The sequence below is a fragment of the Pseudoliparis swirei genome, chromosome 11, assembly GCF_029220125.1.
Source record: "Pseudoliparis swirei isolate HS2019 ecotype Mariana Trench chromosome 11, NWPU_hadal_v1, whole genome shotgun sequence".
Classification (NCBI taxonomy): Eukaryota; Metazoa; Chordata; class Actinopteri; order Perciformes; family Liparidae; genus Pseudoliparis; species Pseudoliparis swirei.
This window is the reverse complement of record NC_079398.1, coordinates 10,215,700-10,229,033: the sequence shown is the minus strand read 5'-3', so window position 1 is coordinate 10,229,033 and position 13,334 is coordinate 10,215,700. Positions and strand designations below refer to the sequence as shown.

At 44.9% G+C, this 13,334-nt stretch overlaps 1 protein-coding gene across 2 annotated transcripts; it reads left to right on the top strand.

Annotated features, from left to right (window-relative positions):
• Positions 1 to 2,430: 2,430 nt before the first annotated feature.
• c9orf72 (C9orf72-SMCR8 complex subunit) lies at positions 2,431 to 13,334 on the top strand. Of its 2 annotated transcripts, XM_056426707.1 has the most exons (11): positions 2,431 to 2,586; positions 3,368 to 3,869; positions 5,033 to 5,128; positions 5,715 to 5,779; positions 6,787 to 6,804; positions 7,081 to 7,153; positions 7,944 to 8,060; positions 8,844 to 9,079; positions 9,288 to 9,345; positions 10,351 to 10,460; positions 12,551 to 13,334. In XM_056426707.1, the coding sequence occupies exons 2-11, from the start codon at positions 3,423 to 3,425 to the stop codon at positions 12,735 to 12,737; spliced, it is 1,407 nt and encodes a 468-aa protein (XP_056282682.1). In that variant the 5' UTR covers positions 2,431 to 2,586; positions 3,368 to 3,422; the 3' UTR covers positions 12,738 to 13,334. The 2 variants fall into 2 exon arrangements, with proteins under 2 accessions (XP_056282682.1, XP_056282683.1); XM_056426708.1 differs by lacking the exon at positions 6,787 to 6,804.

The window sequence follows — 13,334 nt, the reverse complement described above, 5'->3', positions numbered from 1 at the left end:
AATCGAAATGTGTGAATAAAAAGACTGTTACTTTCCCACCTGCTGAAGCCGGTGGGACGTAACAGCCATCCAAAAAATGGTATTTAGAAGACACAGATATTGTGGGCAGTTATCCGAGCCTCGGCCCTGGTGCGAGAAAAATTGGGAGGAACAAAGTAACACCATTACAGGCGTTAACACTGCCGCTGAGTCGGTTATTGGTCGGGTCTGTTCTGACTGCGAGCGGTTGGAGAGGCTGATTGCATCTTTGTGGCAGTCTGCAGATGCCAGAATAGGTAAATCTAATATATCACGTAATTTTTGTCCACCCGAGCATCACGTTACGCTGTCATACCAGTAAACTGCACAGCCGATGGCTGGCATCCAACAATAGGGCGGTAATAACCCCAATGTAAACCGGGAGAAAATATATATAAATTTTCTAATCTTATTCTCCACCCAAATAATCAACGTAATTGTTCCCTGAATAGCATTTGTGAGAATTTAAAAGAGGTACAAAAAGCCAATAAAGCACCAAATCAGTTTCTCATGAATTGAGATTCAGGAACCTGTGCTTTTGAAGATGAAAAGATTCATACCAGGAAGGGAAAAGATCTTGAGGCGCTTTTGTGTAAAGCTCGGTAATGAGGTCCACGAAAGGCCTCTTCGTCGAGAGCGAGTGGCGCTGTGTGTTAAAAAAGGAAGATCATGCACGTTTTCACTTCGGCTTCGACTTTCATCCGAGCAGAGATAATAGAAGATGCATAAATTACACCTTCGATTTTGAAAAATCTGCCACAAGGAATTCCCACAAAAATAAGAGAGACAACTAAATAACATGTTGCATTAAATTAGTTCTGAAACACTGTCATAGATCCTATCGCCTCCAAGGACTATAAAGTAATTTATAAGCCGATCGCCTCTGTTGCAGGCAGCAGAGCTGTTCACAGAAGGCCATCACATCAGCAGGGCGGCCAAAAGGGCGGGTAGCCACGCACTTTTGAGTGGCTGTTGACGGTCAGTGACCTTGAAAACTTCAGCCGGACTTAACCGTCCACACACATCGTCCGAGTTTGCTGTTGCTGTAGAGAGAGAGAAAGAGGGGGGGGGGGGGGATTAGTATATTGTTCTTGTGAAATGGCTCCAGTATAGAAGGAAGAACGGGCAGTGATACAAAATATGTTGAGCAAAGACTTTCCGCAAAAATTAAGAGGAATAATGTTCGCATTGTAAGCGGGAAAAAAGAAACAAAGGAAGCTGTGATGGTACGAATATGAAGGTGTTCAAGAATACTCAGTATTATTAGGATAAACGTTCCCATGAGTTCTACTGTTGGAGAAAATCATATAACTTAGTTTGAACTCCTTGGAGTTAGCCAGATGTAACTTGCTATGATACTTGGTTATCTAACAGATGTTTCTTGAAAATGGGGATTTGGGCAACGACAGAAGGAAACATCATAAGTGTGTTCTGAAAACCGTCGCCTTGACCCAGCCAGAGTAAGAGCCAGGTTCTTTCGGTCCAGAAGAACATCCAAAAAGAACACGGCATGTTTGGGAAGCGAGAAGGGCTCTGGTTACTGACTCTAACAACGGATGTGATTGGAGGTCTGATGGGAGGGCTACGTTTACACTACAAATATGTGCTAAATATTCTAGAAAGATGGATTTGTTTAACATGTTGAATGTTGCCGTGTGCTCATTAAAACACTTCCCGCTGGGTTGCTTCGCCAAATCAACGTCTCTCTGCTCTTCACTTTGCCACAGCACTACATTTTCACAGGCTGCTGAATCCGGCCTGGATGTAATCAGTAGGCCACAGCTCAATAGCAGCACAGTCACTTTGTAACCGTGCGCTTATAGCCTTATACCAAGCCAATATCAATCAAATGGTAACAGAACATTCTCGCTATGTCCAAATGTAGCACAATTCGCCTCCACGCGACATCTTGTTTGGTCAATTTGTGCAGAAACTGAGATAAAACATAGATGTGTGAAATTTAATAATATGAAACATACCCTGAAGGAAAATAACACACTTGTGTAAACACCGGTTGACACAGCTAAGGTTCCCCTGGAGGAGGTCTGCATCCAGGGACTCATGGGAGGTGTCATGAATGTAATTTACAGTTGAAAAGAGGAAAAGAAAAGGAGAAGGGAAACAAAGCAGGACTGAAGTGCAGTTGCTATTCATGTGGACCCAAAGTGCCCTCAGAGGATGGAAATTAAAAGGCAAACACAACAGAGTTCTCCCTCGCAGATACATGCATCCGCGAGATCAGGCTCACACGTATATTACTGGCAATGACTCATTGTCTGCAGGTGGCCCGTCTGGACGAAAACATGACATCATTGACTCACAAGCTGCTGTCCCCGCTCCGCTCGCTAGAGGTCGCTGTGCACATCCGTCAAACGGCTGACGTAGGCGTGACGTACCCGGAAGTGTGTCGATAACAAAAACATTGCAGCTGGCTAATCACCACTCGAGCGTCAAACTACCTGTTATGGCAATAACGGAATAAATGAGAGGATGACAGTTCACCACAATCTGGTAGTGCTTTAACAAACGCTTCGGTGTGGCCATTAAGCACCCAAAGGTGTCGAACAAGTAAGTCGTGATGTCATTCCTCTGCTTTGTCGGCGTCCGTTTGGCTCACGCTAGTTGGCGAGCTAACCTGCTACGAGCTCATTATTGTCTGTTTAGCCAAACAACAAGTTATTTAATGCCTTAATTTCGTACCGACGGTGTGTTTAAGCTACTTTAACCACTGCGTTGTCACTTGAGCTCACAAGACGTAATAACGAGCCGGGTTGGTTCGTGTTTGACGTTGAACATGAAACATTGACACCATATTCGGTTGTAAAAGCCCGTTAATATAGCAGCACATTGCTGGATTAATGTCCAGAGCAACCTGGCGACGCGACAACTACCGACACGGAAGTAACAGAAATTGCCGGCAAATTCGGCACACGTGATAAATCGAGTAGCAGCTGTATTTATTTATTTATTTAGCTTTGTGTTTAAGTAAGGGAGCTGAACGAGAGATAACCTGAACAAATAACCTAAGTTTATGAAGCTTGAAGACAGAATCCCTCATTTCAAAGACGTTCATTAAGCTAAACAATTAAGTGTGAAAAGGAAAAGGCCACATAGATCATGTTTGTCAAACGCATCGTTGACAGAAATGGAGAAGTTGGTTTTGACTGAGAAGTATCAGCTGACCAACAGCACCCTAAAAAAATACTTTCATTTCCACTTGAAGTTTGGGGTTCAATGTATTTCTTGTGCTCCCTGAGCCGAGTATTTCTGATTATTGTGCAATTGCAAGTACTTTGGAAGAGAAGTAGACTCCTATTTACCAAGAGTTGATGACTGTCATCTGCTGTAGGTGTTCTTGTCGCTCACTGTGGGGGGGGAGACGGTGACATTTTGAGGCCCCTCCGATGTCCTCTGGCTGTCCACCCCAGTCGCCTGCCGTGGCGAAGTCCGAGGTGGCAGTGGAGGGAGAATGCCCGCTGCTGGCGGCCACCTTCGCCTACTGGGACAACATCCTGGGTCCGCGGGTGCGCCACATCTGGACGCCGAAGGGAGAGCAGCTGATGTTCCTCAGCGACGGCGAGGTCACGTTTTTGGCCAACCACACGCTCAACGGGGAGATCCTGCGCAGCGCAGAGTGCGGCGCCGTGGACGTGAAATTCTTCGTGCTGGCGGAGAAGGGCGTCATCATTGTGTCCCTTATCTTCGACGGCGAGCTGAAGGGGGACAAGAACACGTGCGCCTTGTCCATCATCCTCCCACAGACGGAGCTGGCCTTCTACCTGCCTCTGCACACCATCTGCGTGGACAGGCTGAAGCACGTCATCCGCAAGGGACGCATTTGGATGAAGAAGGTACCCCGCTTGCCTCTCCCGATTCCTTGACTTCTCGCTGTTGGACATGAGAGGGGGTATATTATTCTCCTTCATAACCATAAACCTACTTTAAGACCTGATCTATCCCCTGTTCCTGATTTGGAATGGATATTAAGTCATCTATCTCCTCTGTTTTAACCATTTGGGATTGGAGCATCATTGCTGGGATAATAAAGTTGCAGCCTCCCAACACAGAGGACTAAATTAGCTAATTAGGTCTGAGAGCTCCTATGGAGAAAGCCAGTGAGGAGGTAATAATCGGGGGAAGGCAAAATAACACGACGCAACACTAAAATTATATCGCTGTTGCAGACACTGGTGTTCCCAGTGGGACCAGTTGGTTGCATGTCAACCAGTAGTGTGCATATCGCTGTTCCTTAGGTTCACCTTTTGGATCGTGTTCCTCTTGTCAGACTCAGAGTAAATATCTTAGTAGGTTTTTTAATTTTTGCCTGATACGCCCACAGTTCTGCCCTTTTTTGATGCTCCGTTACTCATCTCGTGTTGCTTTGAAAACACAGGAGTCGTCTCCTCGATGCTGCCGAGTTCTGCTCACTGGCGTTAGGACTGAATACTGATCCTGTTTGGCACTGACCATGATGCATCTGCATGCAACGGTACCAGTGAGTCGGGTACCGTCGGCATTGTGTCTGGTCAGAATAATACTGTTTATTATTACTTATTTTTTCGCAAATTTAAAATCATTATTTTGCAATTTATTATTATCAGATTTTTTACATTGTATTTTATTAAGACTAAGTTCTTGCACAGCTGTGTGTATTGAACCATTTCAAACATTTGAATATACTTTTTTACTGAGTGTTTATATTAGTTGCTAAATTACCTCAATGCTTTTTCTGCGTGGTATCATAATATATGAGTAAAAAAAACATAGAGCCCTCTCAGTTTTTGGTTGTTACCAATATATGAATTATTTGTCCAGCTCCCCGTGAACCGCCGTGCAAAATGCAGCGGTAGCTCCGCAGTATCAGTTGTGTCTTTTTCACTTTGCGATGGAGGCTTCCCGCTCTTGAGCACGATGCCCAACATGCCGTTTGAATCCTGAACCCGCCGGCTGTCCTCAGTCGACCGGCCGCAGTATCTCTGCTTCAGTTCCCTGTTTCCACTTCCCTCGACTCCAGGGCTACAACATCATCTCAGTGCTGAGCTTGGAGATTGTCCCCATCATGGAGCTGTTGGCCTCGATGAAGTCGCACAGTGTGCCAGAAGACATAAATGTGAGCAACACACACACACACACACACACACTCACTCGCATTACTGCTCGGACTTCAGAACTAGCTGTGATCAACAAATGAACGAGAAAACGTTACGATCGATTAATTTGTCCTTAAACCGAAGTCTAACATTTTGCGAAAACGGTGTGAATCTTGTTGATGGCAGAATGAATAGCTCGTCATCGAGGCGTCACGGTTCCAGTGATTGACGATGAAGGACATATCGCTTTATGAAAGAACCCCCCCCCCCCCCCCTCTGCAACTTTTCCGTTGTTTCATTATGTCACTCGTTCGTTAGTTTATCTTTACAAGAGGTTTATATTACCCGGGTTCCCTGCCTAGAAGACCACACGGTGCGATTCAACACATTTGCTTCCCTTGTAATATGCGAACAAACAAAAACAAAAGCGGCACAAAATAATCCGCCTGTAATCTTTCTTGCTCGTTTCCCACATTGTTTGCACAGCGGTATTTTTTTGCATTTTGCCTGCAAATGAGAACGTTCCCATCAGCACTTTATTTTCCGTCTTTGTCGAGACCAATTTTAAAGGTGACTCATTTGTTGTTTTCACCCCCCGCCGCCTAGATAAAAGACACCGTGCTAAATGATGATGACATCGGGGACAGCTGCCACGAGGATTTCCTCCACAAGTAAGCACTCTCCGGTACAGGCAGCGCTAAAACGGATGATGAACGGCGCCCATTTAACACCATCAGGCTTCTTATGATGACTAATGGCTCGGCCACTTTGCCCATGTTTCCTCCCGAGAAAGGAACGAACCGGCGTTGCTGTCGCGCCTCCGGAAAGTCCATTCCGGAAGCGCAGCTCCCGATCGCTCTCGAGTTTAACGGGATTAGCTCCGCATCCCGCGGTGATGACGAAGCATCTGTGCCCTGTAATTTATTTACTTGAATCTTAAGGATGTTCAAAGCCGATGGAGCTTTCTTTAATAAGAGGATGGCAGACTTACGGAAGCCCTGAGGGGCACGCAAGTAAAGAAAAGAAGCGTGTTCAAGACTTAACCCTTGTGTTGCCTTAGGGTCATTTTGACCCGAATCAATATTACATCCTCCCCCCGCCTGTGGGTCATTTTGACCCGATTCAATGTTTCACCCTCCTGTTACCTTTATATTTACTAACATATTTTACCCTTTGGGTTCAATTTGACGCCAGCAATTAAAACCTCCAGAAAATTATTAGAATTAATATTTTTTTCCAAGTTTAAGTGTGAGGCACTTTATGTTTGTTTGTTGACTACCGAAAGAACACCGACATTAAACATTGAATGGGGTCAAATTAATCCTAAGGCGGGGGGAGGGTGTAATATTGATTCGGGTCAAAATGACCCTAAGGCAACACAAGGGTTAAGAGGGAAAATAAAGATTGTGCCTAGATAATCCTTCTTAATTTTGTTTACATGTTTCTTCATCTGTGTGACGAGTGAAAATACATTTCTTGCCAAATTAATTAGTTTGCCTCTTAGTTAGACAGTTATTGTTACAACGACAAAACCCAATCCTCCAAATCAGAACAAACTTGTTCTCTCCCTTTTTAGTTTCTAAAATGGAATAAGCAAGCGCACTCTGACATGTTTTTCTGATGAAAACTTCTTTTTTCTCTCTCTCTCTCTCTCTCTCTCTGCTTACTCGCCTCTCAGCTGCATGCTCGAGTCAATGTAAGATGAAGCTTCAAACTAATCGGCAGCATTTTTCGTGACCATCAAAATGATGACAGACCTAATAATATATCTAAAAGGGCAGAATGTGACCCAAACTGCATGTACATTTAATGACCACTGGGCAGCTGTAACTCTCCATTGGGCCCCCCCTCCCCTCTCAGTAAAGCCTCATGGCCTCAAGTTTCAATCATTATTCCTAGAAACTGTCGTTGACGGTTAAAGCCATTGAAGCTAATTGGTTGTAATTTGCGTGTCTTTGTCTCCGCGGTTCAGGGCCATCAGCTCTCATCTGCAGACCTGCGGCTGCTCGATAGTCGTTGGAAGCAACCCAGAGAAAGTAAATAAGGTAAACGCTCCGTGTTAGCGGCCGCACACACACACACACATTTGCAATGCAGCTACATGATTTAGAATGTTTTGATGTTTGTTGTTTTTTGAGTTTAATGAGCCTCTCGTGCACCGTTTCACTCTCTGTTGCGGCTTGAGCCGACGTTTATAAAAATAAAATTTAAAAAAATGTCCGTTGGGTGTTTGCCAGCGCCGCTAGAGACCAGGTTCCCAAACAGAAGCAACGCGAGACAGCTCGCCGGCTTCTCCTCGTGGGCATATATCAAAATCAAATGAAGAAAAGTGGGCCCTGCGACCCCACGAAGAAAAACTGACATCGCATACGCTGTTATCTTAAGAGATCTACGGCTGCTCAGTTTCAGCCCGATGGATTTCCTCCTCAATTTGTGGTTTTGTTGACTCCGGGCCCGACCCGAGCCCCAATTAGATCGTAACTTTTGTTGGCGTCTCGCAAGAAGCCTCGAGCCAAACAACACATTACGGTCTATTACCAAAATGGGGCTTCTTAAGCCAATTTATTGCTGAGCTGTAGCTCCTTGAACAAATGTGCTGGCCTGGCCGGCGAGCAGACATCCGCCACGAACAAAAAGCCAATGATTTCCTGTCCGTGTTTAAACGGTACACCTAATTCAGCATCGTTGCATTAGTGTGCACACGCCTTCGGATGGCAAATGGCTGCACCGGTCATGTTGTCCTTCCCCTGAAAGCAAATCATACCCAGTTATTTTCTGAAAGCCGTGTTCAAATCTGACTTTTCTTTTTTTCTTTTCTTTTTTTTGTTGTTGCAGATTGCGCGGACTCTCTGCCTCTTCCTCACCCCGGAGGAGAGGAAGTGCTCCCGCCTCTGCAAGGCTGACTCTTCTTTCAAATACGACACGGGCCTGTTTGTTCAGGGTCTGCTCAAGGTAGCCACCAGTTCCCCCTCATTATGCCGTGCCATTTTGAGTCTGATCCCAGATTATTGTTCTGTTCCCGACGGCTCGTTTGATGTTCTTACGGCCTCGTTTCCTTTTTCACTGGAAATAGTTTCAATGAGATATTTTTTTATTTCTTTCATTAATTCTTTATTTCTGCATGCGGTTCCATTCCCGTTCAAATGCATGCCGCCTTTTTCTTTTGTCTTCGTATGTTTAAAAAAAATTATATTTTATTTCAAATTTCCAACCACAATGTTAAAGTTAAGGGTAAGCGACCACTACACGTGTTTTAATTTCTATGATTATCGACTGAGTTTTCAACATAACGATCACTTTTTATTTACTGCTGTTTTGCAGTGGGCCTGGAGGCTCCTCAGTGTCAACAGGAACAGTACACACACACACACACACCTGCCGCTGCCTGTGAGCGCCGTCATTAGGAGTCAGTGCTGTGTTGCGGAGCTCCTGGGGGGGACAAGAGAAGCTGGCCCAGGGAGAAACGACTATAAAATTCAATTGGAAGCCGCGTGCTCGCAAAAAAAGAGAAATTATTTATTGGACCTTCTGACCTGCATGTAATGAAGGAGAAAATAAAACGCAACTCATGAACAAAGAATGGGCCGCTTCAACATCCCTACGTGCAAAGAAGCTTTGATGAAGTTGTTTCCTCTATAAAGTCTCATTTGTGTGGAGGGAACCGATTTCCTCCACGCGTTGCACAATGACACGCAAGTATTAATAATCACAATTTAAAAACCATGTTCTTCTCAGGACTCCACAGGCAGCTTCGTCCTGCCCTTCCGCCAGGTGCTCTACTCGCCGTACCCGACCACGCACATCGACGTCGACATCAACACGGTCAAGCAGATGCCGCCGTGCCACGAGCACACGTACAACCAGCGCCGCTACATGCGGTCCGAGCTGAGCGCCCTGTGGAAGGCGGACAGCGAGGAGGACATCGCCCCCGACACGGTCATCCACACCGACGAGACCTTCACGCCCGACCTGTAAGCCGCACGCACACACAAACACAAACATGCGCACGCACACAAACGCACGCACACACAAACACACACACACAGTATCTGTTGGCGTTGCGTGTGACACAAGTCCAAGTTCTGCTATTTTTTATTGAATTTAATTTGCGACATCTAATTGTGTCAAAACAGATGTTGACATGATGTGCTAATAACCACAACGCCCTTTTCTTTTTAGGAATATATTTCAAGACGTCATGCACAAAGACACTTTGGTAATGTCCTTCATAGATGAGGTAAGAAATAAGAATACAGCGGCACCCTTTTTTTTTTTGCCATTCTTTTTTTATAAAAAATGAATAAAATGTTTAAGCTAAACCGAGTCAGAAGAAACAAGAAAAGGTTAACTCTGGAAACATATTGACTAAAGTAGTAACATAGGACCACAATTGATCATATAACATAACCTTTTGTGGAATTTATCATTTTATAAAAGCACTTTTTTTACCATGTAATTCAAAACAGCCGGTTAATGGTACCCACAATAGGAATATGAAAATAGAAAAAATAATTGTACTCATTTAACTTGTGTGTCAATGAAATTATATATCTTCTCACGGGAGTCTTGGGAGGAAAGTGAGAGAAAAACATCTGGTTTTCAATTTTTTTTTAAAGTCTGCTCTGAATCTTTTTTTTCCTCTTCTGTGCTAATGACTTGAGAAAGGCAGAACAAAATAATGGCTCCATTTCATTCATTTATTTTAATCTGTGGAAGAAACTGTTTTGGCAGGTGAAAATCATTTTCCTGTCCATCAGCCACACGAGGCTGAAGTGGACGACGCCCCTCGGGTCTCAATAGGAACAGAATTATTTCTCTTCTCACTCCATAAATATCAAGTGAATTTTAATGTAGATGAAATATGCACTTCCACACCGACTTGAGGCAAATCCTATGGCTCATGTCTCAGTATTCTTCAGGTGGGCAACTACATTGACTGAGGCAACAACAGGGGGGAGTGTTCATGTATTGCCTCTCCTCTTTTTACACACCATTCTGTTTTGTATCTATTTCTATTGCAAATGGTTTTTGCTGCGTTAAATTCTTAAATGTGTTACTCAGAGATGTGTTACTTTCTTAACGTGAGGATTCCACCAGCTGATGCTTTGAAATCATCAAGTAGTATACTTATTATTTTTGGCTCCCTATTAGCCATCTGTGACAAACCGACGAGTGGACCTCGGGGGTATTATTCCGGGCTTTTTAGCCGGGACTACTAATTGACGTCCTGTGTCGCACCCAGGTGTTCATGCTGAAGCCCGGCCTGTCCCTGCGGAGCACCTACCTGGCCCAGTTCCTGCTGCTGCTGCACAGGAAGGCCCTCACGCTGCTCAAGTACATCGAGGACGAAACGTAAGAGCCGGCGCCAATAGGAGGACTTTAATCCAAGGACCCAAAGGGGATCATTGTTTGGTTAAAAGACCACCACACACACACACACACACACACACACACATACATATACACACACACACACTGCACAGAGGAGAAATAATCCCCAAATCTAAATAGCACAGCTGATAATTCACTTGTTGTTCCTTTTTAAAAACATTTTTTTTACCTCGGGCCCACGGTGTATCACACTTTCACAAGTTTCTGAGTCATAATGCCAGTGTTTCTTATTTGTTCTGCATCTGGTACTATGCGATAAGAAAACAATGTTATCCCCTATTTTTTATTATATTTTATATTTGTATAATATGTTACCGAGCGGGGGGGGGAGGTACAGCCAGGTCACATGGTCTCAAACACCAGCAGCTAGATGTACACTGGGCCTGTTGGAGTCGGAAAACTAAAAAGTGTTGAATATTTGATCATTTGTTTTGCAGAAGTAGCAGCAGAGAGGGAGGGCAAAAAAAAACCAAGTAATGAGTCACAGCTATGCAGAAACACAGCGCCTGAGCCGCTCTGTGTTTGAGATGCAGCCCGATGAGATCCACGATAGCAAATGGAGAGATTACGTTGTTCCCACGGCGCTGATGAGCGTGACCCCGTTCTGTTCCAGCGTTGCTGAGCTGGCAACAACGATGTGAGGCTGGAAAGATTCTGTCTGAATAGTCACCAATGGCAACAGGCGCATCTACATTCATCAGGATAGCCGCGTTGTGCGACGGGTCAGCATCACGCACACGTGACCAGGGTGAGGTCAGAGGAGGCGGCTTCACGTCACCACCTTCCATTTTATTTTTATATTTTTTATCCTTTAAAAGGAGTTTTAATTTATTCTTCCCGCGTGTGTTCTTCTGCTAGCAGCGCCATACGTTTTGCAAGCGTACTCCCGGTCGCTATTTCCAGCATGTAGCCCCGCCCACAAGAATTGAGATTTTTTTTTTGATTTCTCCTGCGAGACATATTTTACAGTAATGTTCAAAAGCGGAAGGCATGTGAGACTGTTAACAAGCCGCGTGAGGGTGTCACTGCGGCCTCTGGAAGAATCTGATGGGCAGTTTTCACATTTTAGAGACTCAACAAATACACGGCAGATTAATCAATAATAAAAAAATATATATATTTCTCAGCTTGTTGAAGCCAAAAGATCCTTTTTTTATTTTTTATGACGTGAGGGATATGTAGCTCACCGGGCTGGTTGATGATGCCGATTGATCGGTGCGGCAAAGCGGCCGCATGCCACGCGGGGCGATGAATCCTCGGCGGGGCCCCAGAATGACAGCTTTTCCCTCCCGGGGTCCACACAGCACGTGTGTTGAGAAAACGATGCTCAAGCCCACGCTGTGGTCGTCCCGGTTTCACCACTGCACATCGTCATCATCAAAGCTCCAAATGATGTTTTTACGATCATCTGACGAGGAAGTGCTCACTCTTTGTGCTCCACGCCGAGGTGCAGAAACGAGACTGTGCCAGGTGTCAAGGTGACCCGGTGGCTTTTGATGGCCCCACGCCAGACTCCTCTCACTGAGGCACCAAACAGGACGCGCACTAACTGATGCGACGCATTAGAAACCAGCACTGAGGCTTCACGCTCTTCCTCTCTGTTCACACATATTCATATATAAACTTTCATTGCGGTTATTTTATCCTCTTAAAGGGATAGTTTCAGATTGAGGATAACAAAATTGCTAAGTGTGTGTGTATATATTATTTATATATATATATGCATGCTTTTTCCCCCTGGCTAAACTATTCAGGAATTGTTCTTGTGATGTTACACCGCAACATCTTTTTGTGTTATTTGTACTTCCGTTGCTCCCAGAGATGTGGTTTTGCGTTCACACGCAGACCCCACTACAGGTGCCTGTGTGAGAGGATGGACGCGCCTCCTGGTTTACGGTGCCGCTAACAGGCTGAGGTCAAAGGTCGCACCATTATACAGCTGCCTCGACACGATTGTGTATGCTTGGCAGCGGCATACATAATTCATGGAGGCGACGAAAACTAGACGCTGATGCTAATTCCCCCCCCCCCCCCCCTCTGCTTCTCCTCAGGCAAAAGGGGAAGAAGCCCTTTCGAACGCTGCGCAACCTGAAGACGGACCTGGATCTGACGGTGGAGGGGGACCTGAACATCGTCATGGCCTTCGCGGAGAAGCTGCGGGCGGGGCTGCACTCCTTCGTGTTCGGCAAGCCGTTCTACACCAGCGTGCACGAGCGAGACGCGCTCATGACCTTCTGACGCCCGTCGCCATTGTCGTACGGCTAATGCCAACGGGTGTTGTCTTTTGTTGTTGTTGTTGTTACATCAATGCATGCACGCGTGTATTCCCGAGTATTTGATTCCGCTTTGCTGGAATGAAAAGGAACACCCAGAAAAAGCATTTGTCTCCTTCCTTGTTGTGTCTGATGAATTGAAGGCGTGCTTTTAAAGACGTGATCGTTACAGCTACTATGAGCCATTATTATCAACGTTCAGATATATTGCCTCGATCAACTGAAAGCATAATGTGAGTTTAAATGTCTGACGATTTATTCATGTATTCTTTGCCTTCTGTGTTAATTTATGGCGTTGAAATTGGTCGAGGGGCCCACCAGGATTTTTTTTTTGCAATTTTAATTTATAAATCATATTTATTGAAACGCGAGCGATCGGTTTCTTCGCTGCCCGCATTAGAGAATAACCTCCGAACCCTTTTTACTTGTGGATTTGCTTTTATTCTTTTTTTTTTTTTCTCCTATGAAATTCAATGAATGAGTCTGCGTGCTGAATGTGAATGTTGACGGTCAAGTGACGAGATATCGCAACATATTTCATTAAAGATAAAACACAACAGAA